This window comes from Gossypium raimondii, chromosome 2 (genome assembly GCF_025698545.1).
Source record: "Gossypium raimondii isolate GPD5lz chromosome 2, ASM2569854v1, whole genome shotgun sequence".
In the NCBI taxonomy this organism is placed as follows: Eukaryota; Viridiplantae; Streptophyta; class Magnoliopsida; order Malvales; family Malvaceae; genus Gossypium; species Gossypium raimondii.
In genome coordinates this window covers 45,920,576-45,933,732 of record NC_068566.1, presented here as the reverse complement: position 1 = coordinate 45,933,732, position 13,157 = coordinate 45,920,576, and the positions used below count along the sequence as shown (strand labels likewise).

At 32.5% G+C, this 13,157-nt stretch overlaps 2 protein-coding genes across 2 annotated transcripts; both read right to left on the bottom strand.

Moving 5' to 3' along the window:
• Window positions 1–2,534: 2,534 nt before the first annotated feature.
• Window positions 2,535–5,648, bottom strand: LOC105789733 (putative disease resistance protein RGA3). Its single transcript, XM_052627661.1, has 3 exons — window positions 5,633–5,648; window positions 2,952–5,528; window positions 2,535–2,679 (listed from the first exon to the last, which is right to left on the bottom strand). The coding sequence occupies exon 2, from the start codon at window positions 5,515–5,517 to the stop codon at window positions 2,983–2,985; it is 2,535 nt and encodes an 844-aa protein (XP_052483621.1). The 5' UTR covers window positions 5,518–5,528; window positions 5,633–5,648; the 3' UTR covers window positions 2,535–2,679; window positions 2,952–2,982.
• Window positions 5,649–10,455: 4,807 nt separating this feature from the next.
• Window positions 10,456–13,157, bottom strand: LOC105789166 (putative disease resistance protein RGA3). The gene is made up of 3 exons (XM_012616429.2): window positions 12,997–13,157; window positions 10,935–12,735; window positions 10,456–10,662 (listed from the first exon to the last, which is right to left on the bottom strand). The coding sequence occupies exon 2, from the start codon at window positions 12,472–12,474 to the stop codon at window positions 10,966–10,968; it is 1,509 nt and encodes a 502-aa protein (XP_012471883.2). The 5' UTR covers window positions 12,475–12,735; window positions 12,997–13,157; the 3' UTR covers window positions 10,456–10,662; window positions 10,935–10,965.

Sequence of the window (13,157 nt, the reverse complement as noted above, 5' to 3'; positions counted from 1 at the left end):
AAACCCTAGTATAGTTCGTGAACCACACGGTAGTATCCTTCCTATAGGGTAATTTTAACGTTTGACACATGACTACAGCCTGTTACAAGGCCCAGCAACACAGCTATGTAACCCTTCCACACGGCATATAACATCTCCAACGGCCATGTGACCCCTATTTTATAGTTTTGCCCAAAAATTTACATTATGTTCAGTTTAGTCCCTATGTATGTTCTGAATTATTTTTAGAGTTTTTATTTGTTCAATTAAGTCACTGATATTGTATTTTTCTGGCATTTGTGATTTAATGATTGAAGTGTTAAGTCTATATCGTATGTGAAGTGTATAGTACATGCTACTGTCATTGTGAAAAACTGATAAACTGTTAGTGTTAATATTGTCACCACCCTATTGAATACTTGTTAAAACATGTTTACTGCTTGTGTTGAACTGAATACACGTAAATCATGTTAATTGCTAGTAATGAACTGAATGCATGTTAAGCATGATTACTGCTAGTGTTGATTTATTCAATTTCAAAGCATGTCATACTAAATTGTATAAGGTGAGATGATATGTATGAAGGAAGAATGACAATTTAATAATCTGCAAACAATGTGGTTTGTTCATGAGTCAAATGGCAAAATTTTTTTTTAATTTGCAAATATGGCAGTAATTGCAAATATGTGGTTCGATCACAAATCAAGTGGCAAATTGTCTTCAAATGTTTTTATCTAAAAATATTAGTGGTTTCCCCACAATTTTTACAAACCCAGTGGTAGCTTTTATCTTCAATCATGTTGTGTATCTATAACAAGTGACAGTTTATCTGCAAACTAGCAGTGTTAATCCACAACCTGGAGTTAAAAGGTTGGATTAGTTATGTGGAAGTCATAGTGTGGTGTGTAGCGATGGGGTAGGACCTATTTTTATAAACTAAAATTACATTTTCATTCATACATATAAAGTTATAAATTCTAAAGCATTATAGTGATGTGTTATTCTGGTAAACCGATAGTGTGAAATTGTGATTTGCTATACGAATGTATTTATCCTAAGAATTGTTATCTTGTATGCTATGCTTACTATTCCCCATTGATTTTCTTGTGATTGGGCATATATTGAGCTTCTTAAGCTCACCCCTTTATTCATCATTACGATAACCCACTGTGTTAGGATGCGAGTGCGATACTCGGAGGGCTCAAAATCGTTTTGATCATTTATTTAGAAAGTTTTTAGACTTTTCATATGAAATTTCTATTATTTTGGAGCTAAATCGCTTTATTTGAACTGTGGCATGTGACTTGATTTTGGGTTTATTTAGCGTGCATATTATTTGATTTGAATTGGGATGTTGAACATGGATTGAGAATTAAATATGCACAAAATAAATCTGATTTTCTTAATTAAAACTAAGTTGAATATCACTTCTCGCTATTAGATTATAAATAAATTTTGGAAGAATCAATAAATTAGAAATTAACTAAGTTTTCAAAAGTAGCCACCGTTACAAGGAAAATGTTTTACTTATATAATCTTTTCTTTTTATTAATTTTGAGTTTTTTCGAAAATAGAATAAGTTTCTTCTAAGATAAACAAGCGTTTTAAAATGACTGTTTTATAAACTCCGAGCTAGGAAGGTTATATTTCAGTTGTGTGAAATAAGCTCTCTTCAAACTATTTCTTTTTATTTATATGTCATTTGTTTGGTTTAGGCAAATATATATATATATATATATATATATATTGTAGTTTTGTTTTAAAAATTTTTTATATTTTAACAATTATTTTTAATCACTATTATTAATTAAATATGTTTATTATTTTAATTTAAATAACTTTCCTATTTATTAAGAACTATTATTATAATTGATGCATGTTGTTTTACCTTCTTCTTTTTAAAATTTTTCAAATTAACATTATAGTATATATAATTTCAAATTTGTATATTATTTTAAAACTAAGAAAAGTTATCATTTTCAATGAAAGGTAACAATAATCAAAATAAATTATTGAAAACCTAACTAAAAATTAAACGTGTAAATTTACATGCATGTCATATTCGAACTCATATCAATCCCAAATTTGTATTTTCTTTATTTCTTTTAATAGGCGAGAAGTTCAAGCTCTAGATAAAAAATTCAATTTTTTTCAAAATAAAAACATTTTAACATTTATTTAAATCTAAAATTATATTCATGGGAAAGAATTATATGAAATTGTTATTCTACATCATCTTTATCCCTTTTCAATAGGAGAATGGCAAATTAGATTTTTCCTCCTAAAAAATTCAAATTCAACAAAAATATACTAAAATTAGGAGAAAAATATGATTTGTCATTCTCCTATTAAAAAGGATAATTAAGATGATATAGAATCACAGATTTCATACAATCACTTCTCGATATTCATAATGCTATCTCCCTTTTGTGTTGATAAAAAAAACACATACCATGAATAGGAAAATATGGTTGTTCGTCAGGCCTATAAACACTTTTTAGTAGCAACAAAACTTTTTGAGTGTATTTATTTATAACAAAATAAATAAGAAGCATGATTACACTTACACACATAAAAATAAAATTATTACATCATTTTCTTTGATACAAATCAAATTACAAACATATATACATTGGAACCAACAATTCAAACTCTACCATATCATTGTCTTTTAATATCTTCAACATCATCAAATTTGACCTGCCATTTTAATAGATATACAAGTTCTGTTAGAAAAACTCTACCAGAACATCAAGTTGAAGTATTATGCAATTTTCTTTTTAAGAAACCTAATTTTGAAGTACAAGATAATATTTTACTAACATTTTGAGTAAAATTTTAATACTAATTATGAGTGAAGTTTTATTTGCTTTAGAGTAGATAAAATTCAATTATCTTAATGAGAAATAAAGTAGTATTTTAAGAAGTTAATAAGATGTCTGTATCAAATAGATTAGTGTTTGGTGACTTACATTATCTTTTCATCATATGTTATTGAGGCCTTCAAGACTCCACAATAATGTCAACGACATGAGCAATCTTAGGCCAGTCTTCACCGGTTTCTTCAATGCATCTTTTGCTTAATTTTGGACACCCTCCAATCATTAGTCTTTTGAGTGCAGTGAGGTGTTGCATCCCTTCTGCCAGAGACGACAGTTTTGGGCAATTTTTAATGTAAAGACTTTGAAGGGATGTGAGATCTTGGAACCACGTTGGTAACCTCGATACATTCTCCAATTCTCCAATATACAAGTGCTGCAAAGTTTTGGTGGATCCTAGAAGGATCCATTGGGGTAGTGACTCCAGCTTTGGCACTCCTCCAATCCACAATTTTCGAAGGCTACCATCTTCTTTCCTCTCAAGTTCCAACTCCTCCATAGTAAGATCAAGCTTTTCACAATTTACAATTGCCAAATTTTCTAATGTAGTTAGGTATTTTAAACCTTGTGGCAATGAAACCAAGTTGTTGCATTCTTCGATGTACAATTCTCGGAGGGCTGTAAAGTTTTGAATGTCTTCACACAATTTTTCTAAATTTTCACATTCAAAGAAGGCCAAAATCCGAAGAGAACTTAGGCAACATATACCATTCTCTTGCAAACGTCTCTGTTTTGTTGTTACCATTAATTTTCTAAGGTTAATCAGGTACCTTATGTCTTTTGGTAACTCTTCAATTCTCGTACATCCACCGAGGTCAAGTACTTCCAAACTCTGCAAATTGCAAATGGAATTTGGAAGTCTCTTTATATTTCCATTGTAGGCCAGATTCAAATATCTCAACTGCTTTAAATAACGTATATTATTTGGCAAATGCTCAAAACTGCAGCCAGACAAATGTAGCACCCTCAAATGTTTAGACCTAGAGATGACTTTGCCAATGAGAGATTCGCTATCAGTCTTGCCTTCTTCATCTAATGAGAAAAGTGATTGCAGACAGCTCAAGTTATTTGGCAACTGGGAACCATCTTGCTTCAAAAGATCAAACAATAAATGTCGAACATTCCCAGTTGAATAATGGTTACATGAATTCACCTCATTTTGCACTACTGATAATGCAAGATCATGTACTAGATCATGCATTTTGAAGGTGAAAGTTAAAAACTTATCTTCAACTTGTTGGAAGAAAGATCTTGATAGTAACTCTTGTATATACCGATTCCCAATATCTTCTGGCTCTTCATTTTCGTATGGTGATTGCAAAAAGCCATTTGCCATCCACAACGGGATCAAATAGAGAGGATTGAATTCAAAATCTTTTGGAAAAACTGAACAAAAGGCGAAACATTGCTTTAAATACCAGGGCAAATGATCATAACTTAGTTTTAGAGCAGGCAAGATGTCATTTTCCTCCTGTTTCAACTTCCATAGCTCACTATCTCTCACAAGTTCCCAATCATGTTGTACCCTAGTTGAACAGAGTAAGCTGCCTAAAGTCTTCACGGCCAAAGCAACCCCTTTGCATTTTTGAACAATTCCTTCCCCGATTCTTACAAGATTGTCATGTTGTTTCTCTTCACCTTCTTTAAAGGCAAGTTTAAGAAACAATGATAGACAATTGTCATAAGAAAGATGCTCTAAATCATACAGAGGTGTTGTGCCTGTGATTGTAGCCACATTGCGGATACGAGTTGTGACAATGATTCTACTCCCTTGGGCTCCCCCACACAACAAATCTTTCAGCTCAATCCATTTCTTCTTGTCCTCGTTCCAGACATCATCTAGTACCATAAAAAATCTTTTACCATTCAAACAATCTTGCAAAACTTTATGTAATTCCTCCTTATGCATGTCATTGCAGTTCATACCAATGGCAGATTTAATGATTTTTATCATCAGTTGTTTGATGTCAAAATCCTCTGTAACACACACCCAAATTCTCAATTCAAAATGCGACTTCACACTCTCCTCGTTAAACACCAATTGGGCCAGGGTAGTTTTCCCGATACCTCCGATCCCAACTATGGGAAGGACAGGGATATCTTCCCCATCAGTTGGATTCATTAAGAAGTTTTGTAGGTGTTGTTTAGCTTCATCTCGACCGATGACACTAAATGTCTTAACAAAGGAGTAGGTTTCCCTCTCACGATGTATGACATTAGTTTCATGTTTTTCAGTCAGATGAAACTTGGCCTTTTCAGCTGCAATCTTATTCAACATCTCGTTAGCCTTTTTGATCTTATAGCCCATCCTAAAGCTAAATGCCCAAGGATTAGAGCCAGAAAAGAAATGGCGTACCTTCCTTCCAGTGCTTCCCCGTTCCAGGACTAGCTTCCTCAACGCTTGGATCTCGAACTCGTCTATCAAATCTTCCACGTTGTAGCAAGCATCTTTGAACCTTTGTAGCCAAAGACTGAGCTCCTGGGTACGAGCCTGTTGTTGTTCAGCATCCAGGACCACAGCTCTGATAGCAGCTACGGCCAGCTTAAGCTTTTCAAAATCCTCTCGAACACCCCATGCCAAGCTAATTCTTTCATAGGCAGCACTCCCTAGTTTCTCCAATACTTGTCCGGCGATCTCGAATGCAAAGGATTCAGCCATGGTAATTGTTTCTGGTATGAATTAAAGTAATAATTTTCGAATACCAAGGTATTAGATGCCAAGGAAGTGGCATAACCCCAATGCAAAAGCCTAGAAAAGTTAGAAAGACATGCACCTTTGGAATTTAATCTGACCCACCACCTTTTTTGAGGGTGTTTCGTGGAATGATCTTAATGGAGAAATTCAGGACGAAGACAGTAATGGTTTCCGCGTGGGTGACTGGGCTCCAAAAGATAGAAGGAAGACCTTGACTTGCAAAGCAATAAACGTAAACTTGAATAGTTTGATGTGTCTGAAAATGGTTTGTTTGAACCTTAGTGGTCCTATCTTTTATGCTGTGGCTAATTCCACCAATTTAAAATAGTTCTATATTTTCGAATTTGAGAAAGTTGATTGAAAGTATTCCTTTTGAAGTTGAAATAATATTTTTATCTAAATTATAATTTCTAGATTCGTTTTTGATATTTTTGAGATTCATGGCGAGACAATAAATTGAAATCTGTTTTAAAATAAAATAAAATATAATACAATAAAATAAAAACATATTCTAGTAATTCCATTAAAATAATATATTTTATTACATTAAGCAAATAAGATATTTTCTAACAAAATTTTAAAAAATATATTTTCATTCAACCTACTCCTATGTCATCAACTACAAAAACCCAAAAAATTATAGAAAAGGGGTTCTAAGGCATTCCAAGATACAAAATCATTAATGATAACATCAACATCAATATTTTCCAAAAAAAATCATTCTCGATTGATAAAATTGCTAGACCATTCAATCGTTCTTGTGACATTAATGCCACAGTTACAAGGACCGTTAAAAAAATTCTATAAGCAATTGAAACATTCGGTTAGCAATTTGCAGATTTTTACAAACTCAAGAATTTTAGTGGTTAACATTAATTCATTCGGTAAAGTAAATTGCAACATTTTCAATTCAGAGAAAATCAATAACTTATGAATTGCCATGAGAAAAGGTAAAGTGAAAAGTAGCACAATATTCTCTCAATTCATTTCCATCCAATGACTTTAACTTGTTTGAATCAAACAAAAACCCCCCAAAATATTTTCAAATGTTTTTAGTTGCTCAAATCTGCCCTTCAAAGAAGTAATTGCCATGTCTATAATAACTAAAAAATAATCAGCTCTAAATAATTCATCAGCCGATCGTATTTCTTCATCCTCTTGGTTATTCTCATCAAATTATTTTTTTTCTAATAACACGATGCCTTGTTGGAAGGGTAGGCTCTACATCCATATCAAGTGCAATACTTTTAGCAATATTCATACTAGAAATAAAGTCTTCATCTCTATACTTTTCAAAATAACAATACACCTTCTAATTGCTTTATGATGGTGTCAGTGCACATAGACTTAGATTGCAATTTCTTGCAAACCATATTTATAACAAATAAAATTTCATATCAAATTACCATATCAAGTAAAAACTCAAAACTCCCAAGTGCATTGACCAAACTCTCTGCTTCACTCTTTGACTTTGCATCATCACAAGATTCATATAATTTAGAGAAAACCAAACTTATTTGGGGAGTTTGAAATCTAATAGCTTTAACACTTTTAATTTGACTCTCCCAACATGTAATAAATAAAAATTTCACAATTAATTCAGGGACATTGTCAAGCAAAATTTTCCATCTTTTTGTAGAAGTTGAAAATAATGAATATATGTGTTGAACAATTCCAAAAAATGAAATAGACCTAATGCAAGAATGTGTCATATCACTAAGAGTAATATTCGGGCTATGACAAACACAACACATATATAATGCTCTCGGAATTATGACCATGTACCCTGAAAACCCTAGTGTAGTTCATTAACCACACGGTAGTATCCTTCCTATAGGGTAATTTTAACGTTTGACACATGACTACAGCCTATTACACGGCCCATCAACATGGCCGTGTAACCCTTCCACACGGCATATAACATCTCACACGGCCATGTGAACCCTATTTTATAGTTTTGCCCAAAAATTTACATTATGTTCAGTTTAGTCCCTATGTATGCTCTGAATTATTTTTAGAGTTTTTATTTGTTCAATTAAGTCACTGATATTGTGTTTTTCTGGCATTTGTGATTTAATGATTGAAGTGTTAAGTCTATATCGTATGTGAAGTGTATAGTACATGCTATTGTCATTGTGAAAAATTGAAAAACTGTTAGTGTTAATATTGTCACCACCCTATTGAATACTTGTTAAATCATGTTTACTGCTTGTGTTGAACTGAATACACGTAAAGCATGTTAATTGCTAGTAATTAACAATGCAAGAATGTGTCACTAAGAGTAATATTCGGGCTATGACAAACACAACACATATATAATGCAAGACCTAATGCAAGAATGTTTCATATCACTAAGAGTAATATTCGGGCTATGACAAACACAACACATATATAATGCTCTCAAAATTATGACCATGTACCCTAAAAACCCTAGTATAGTTCGTGAACCACACGGTAGTATCCTTCCTATAGGGTAATTTTAACGTTTGACACATGACTACAGCCTGTTACAAGGCCCAGCAACACAGCTATGTAACCCTTCCACACGGCATATAACATCTCCAACGGCCATGTGACCCCTATTTTATAGTTTTGCCCAAAAATTTACATTATGTTCAGTTTAGTCCCTATGTATGTTCTGAATTATTTTTAGAGTTTTTATTTGTTCAATTAAGTCACTGATATTGTATTTTTCTGGCATTTGTGATTTAATGATTGAAGTGTTAAGTCTATATCGTATGTGAAGTGTATAGTACATGCTACTGTCATTGTGAAAAACTGATAAACTGTTAGTGTTAATATTGTCACCACCCTATTGAATACTTGTTAAAACATGTTTCTTGCTTGTGTTGAATCGAATACACGTAAATCATGTTAATTGCTAGTAATGAACGAATGCATGTTAAGCATGATTCTTGCTAGTATTGATTTATTCAATTTCAAAGCATGTCATACTAAATTGTATAAGGTGAGATGATATGTATGAAGGAAGAATGACAATTTAATAATCTGCAAACAATGTGGTTTGTTCATGAGTCAAATGGCAAAATTTTTTTTTAATTTGCAAATATGGCAGTAATATCAAATATGTGGTTCGATCACAAATCAAGTGGCAAATTGTCTTCAAATGTTTTTATCTAAAAATATTAGTGGTTTCCCCACAATTTTTACAAACCCAGTGGTAGCTTTTATCTTCAATCATGTTGTGTATCTATAACAAGTGACAGTTTATCTGCAAACTAGCAGTGTTAATCCACAACCTGGAGTTAAAAGGTTGGATTAGTTATGTGGAAGTCATAGTGTGGTGTGTAGCGATGGGGTAGGACCTATTTTTATAAACTAAAATTACATTTTCATTCATACATATAAAGTTATAAATTCTAAAGCATTATAGTGATGTGTTATTCTGGTAAACCGATAGTGTGAAATTGTGATTTGCTATACGAATGTATTTATCCTAAGAATTGTTATCTTGTATGCTATGCTTACTATTCCCCATTGATTTTCTTGTGATTGGGCATATATTGAGCTTCTTAAGCTCACCCCCTTTATTCATCATTACAGATAACCCACCAGGTTAGGATGCGAGTGCGATACTCGGAGGGCTCAAAATCGTTTTGATCATTTATTTAGAAAGTTTTTTAGACTTTTCATATGAAATTTCTATTATTTTGGAGCTAAATCGCTTTATTTGAACTGTGGCATGTGACTTCGATTTTGGGTTTATTTAGCGTGCATATTATTTGATTTGAATTCAGGATGTTGAACATGGATTGAGAATTAAATATGCACAAAATAAATCCTGATTTTTCTTAATTAAAACTAAGTTGAATATCACTTCTCTGCTATTAGATTATAAATAAATTTTGGAAGAATCAATAAATTAGAAATTAACTAAGTTTTCAAAAGTAGCCACCGTTACAAGGAAAATGTTTTACTTATATAATCTTTTCTTTTTATTAATTTTGAGTTTTTTCGAAAATAGAATAAGTTTCTTCTAAGATAAACAAGCGTTTTAAAATGACTGTTTTATAAACTCCGAGCTAGGAAGGTTATATTTCAGTTGTGTGAAATAAGCTCTCTTCAAACTATTTCTTTTTATTTATATGTCATTTGTTTGGTTTAGGCAAATATATATATATATATATATATATTGTAGTTTTGTTTTAAAATTTTTTATATTTTAACAATTATTTTTAATCACTATTATTAATTAAATATGTTTATTATTTTAATTTAAATAACTTTCCTATTTATTAAGAACTATTATTATAATTGATGCATGTTGTTTTACCTTCTTCTTTTTTAAAATTTTTCAAATTAACATTATAGTATATATAATTTCAAATTTGTATATTATTTTAAAACTAAGAAAAGTTATCATTTTCAATGAAAGGTAACAATAATCAAAATAAATTATTGAAAACCTAACTAAAAATTAAACGTGTAAATTTACATGCATGTCATATTCGAACTCATATCAATCCCAAATTTGTATTTTCTTTATTTCTTTTAATAGGCGTAGAAGTTCAAGCTCTAGATAAAAAATTCAATTTTTTTCAAAATAAAAACATTTTAACATTTATTTAAATCTAAAATTATATTCATGGGAAAGAATTATATGAAATTGTTATTCTACATCATCTTTATCCCTTTTCAATAGGAGAATGGCAAATTAGATTTTTCCTCCTAAAAAATTCAAATTCAACAAAAATATACTAAAATTAGGAGAAAAATATGATTTGTCATTCTCCTATTAAAAGGGATAATTAAGGATGATATAGAATCACGCTTTCATACAATCACTTCTCGATATTCATAATGCTATCTCCCTTTTGTGTTGATAAAAAAAACACATACCATGAATAGGAAAATATGGTTGTTCGTCAGGCCTATAAACACTTTTTAGTAGCAACAAAACTTTTTGAGTGTATTTATTTATAACAAAATAAATAAGAAGCATGATTACACTTACACACATAAAAAATAAAATTATTACATCATTTTCTTTGATACAAATCAAATTACAAACATATATACATTGGAACCAACAATTCAAACTCTACCATATCATTGTCTTTTAATATCTTCAACATCATCAAATTTGACCTGCCATTTTAATAGATATACAAGTTCTGTTAGAAAAACTCTACCAGAACATCAAGTTGAAGTATTATGCAATTTTCTTTTAAGAAACCTAATTTTGAAGTACAAGATAATATTTTTACTAACATTTTGAGTAAAATTTTAATACTAATTATGAGTGAAGTTTTATTTGCTTTAGAGTAGATAAAATTCAATTATCTTAATGAGAAATAAAGTAGTATTTTAAGAAGTTAATAAGATGTCTGTATCAAATAGATTAGTGTTTGGTGACTTACATTATCTTTTCATCATATGTTATTGAGGCCTTCAAGACTCCACAATAATGTCAACGACATGAGCAATCTTAGGCCAGTCTTCACCGGTTTCTTCAATGCATCTTTTGCTTAATTTTGGACACCCTCCAATCATTAGTCTTTTGAGTGCAGTGAGGTGTTGCATCCCTTCTGCCAGAGACGACAGTTTTGGGCAATTTTTAATGTAAAGACTTTGAAGGGATGTGAGATCTTGGAACCACGTTGGTAACCTCGATACATTCTCCAATTCTCCAATATACAAGTGCTGCAAAGTTTTGGTGGATCCTAGAAGGATCCATTGGGGTAGTGACTCCAGCTTTGGCACTCCTCCAATCCACAATTTTCGAAGGCTACCATCTTCTTTCCTCTCAAGTTCCAACTCCTCCATAGTAAGATCAAGCTTTTCACAATTTACAATTGCCAAATTTTCTAATGTAGTTAGGTATTTTAAACCTTGTGGCAATGAAACCAAGTTGTTGCATTCTTCGATGTACAATTCTCGGAGGGCTGTAAAGTTTTGAATGTCTTCACACAATTTTTCTAAATTTTCACATTCAAAGAAGGCCAAAATCCGAAGAGAACTTAGGCAACATATACCATTCTCTTGCAAACGTCTCTGTTTTGTTGTTACCATTAATTTTCTAAGGTTAATCAGGTACCTTATGTCTTTTGGTAACTCTTCAATTCTCGTACATCCACCGAGGTCAAGTACTTCCAAACTCTGCAAATTGCAAATGGAATTTGGAAGTCTCTTTATATTTCCATTGTAGGCCAGATTCAAATATCTCAACTGCTTTAAATAACGTATATTATTTGGCAAATGCTCAAAACTGCAGCCAGACAAATGTAGCACCCTCAAATGTTTAGACCTAGAGATGACTTTGCCAATGAGAGATTCGCTATCAGTCTTGCCTTCTTCATCTAATGAGAAAAGTGATTGCAGACAGCTCAAGTTATTTGGCAACTGGGAACCATCTTGCTTCAAAAGATCAAACAATAAATGTCGAACATTCCCAGTTGAATAATGGTTACATGAATTCACCTCATTTTGCACTACTGATAATGCAAGATCATGTACTAGATCATGCATTTTGAAGGTGAAAGTTAAAAACTTATCTTCAACTTGTTGGAAGAAAGATCTTGATAGTAACTCTTGTATATACCGATTCCCAATATCTTCTGGCTCTTCATTTTCGTATGGTGATTGCAAAAAGCCATTTGCCATCCACAACGGGATCAAATAGAGAGGATTGAATTCAAAATCTTTTGGAAAAACTGAACAAAAGGCGAAACATTGCTTTAAATACCAGGGCAAATGATCATAACTTAGTTTTAGAGCAGGCAAGATGTCATTTTCCTCCTGTTTCAACTTCCATAGCTCACTATCTCTCACAAGTTCCCAATCATGTTGTACCCTAGTTGAACAGAGTAGGCTGCCTAAAGTCTTCACGGCCAAAGCAACCCCTTTGCATTTTTGAACAATTCCTTCCCCGATTCTTACAAGATTGTTGTACAGGCCCATTTTGACCTAACCCATTTCAGCCCAATCTACCCAAATTTACCCATTACAACAAACCTAAAACCCAACAGGCCCAACACCCAAATAACCTAACAACCCTAGCCCAACAAAATCAGAAAAATGAACAGCAAAAACAAACCCTAGGTGCGCCGCACCTAGGGTCTTCTGACTTCGGCCGCCGTCAGCGCAAATGGCGCACCTGCCACCGTCCCTTCCATGCCTCCATCACGTCTCTACCCACCTGCTCCACCGCCTTCAAATGGCCTGCAAGAAAGGACAAGAAATAATATAAAAACATTGTAAAATGGCTATAAAAAGCCATTCAAAACCATTGTAAGGGATTCGGGCTTCCCCTCTTTTACTAACACTTTCAGAAATAATAAAAAAAAACAAGATTTGAAGGTGATTGCTGACTCTTTATTTTCGTTTTTGCATACTTTGATTTTTTCTCTTTATTTTTTTGCCTTTTATTTATATACATATAATATATATATAACAACATAAAGAGAAGAGAGGAGAACTCACCGAGACGGGGTTTCCCTCGCCGATCTAGTGTTCGTCGGCCGTCGGAGGCGGTGGCCGTGCGACGAACAGAGCGGCGGCGCAACAAGGGGGCCTTAGAGTCCCAAAGGTCGGACCTTTGAGAGGAAATAGGGGTTTTAGATTTTTTTTTGTTAAATTTGGGG

Bases quoted from the DNA above. Each gene is read 5' to 3' on its own strand.
- LOC105789733 (XM_052627661.1), bottom strand. From the start codon at position 5,517: ATGGCTGAATCCTTTGCATTCGAGATCGCCGGACAAGTATTGGAGAAA.
- LOC105789166 (XM_012616429.2), bottom strand. From the start codon at position 12,474: ATGGGCCTGTACAACAATCTTGTAAGAATCGGGGAAGGAATTGTTCAA.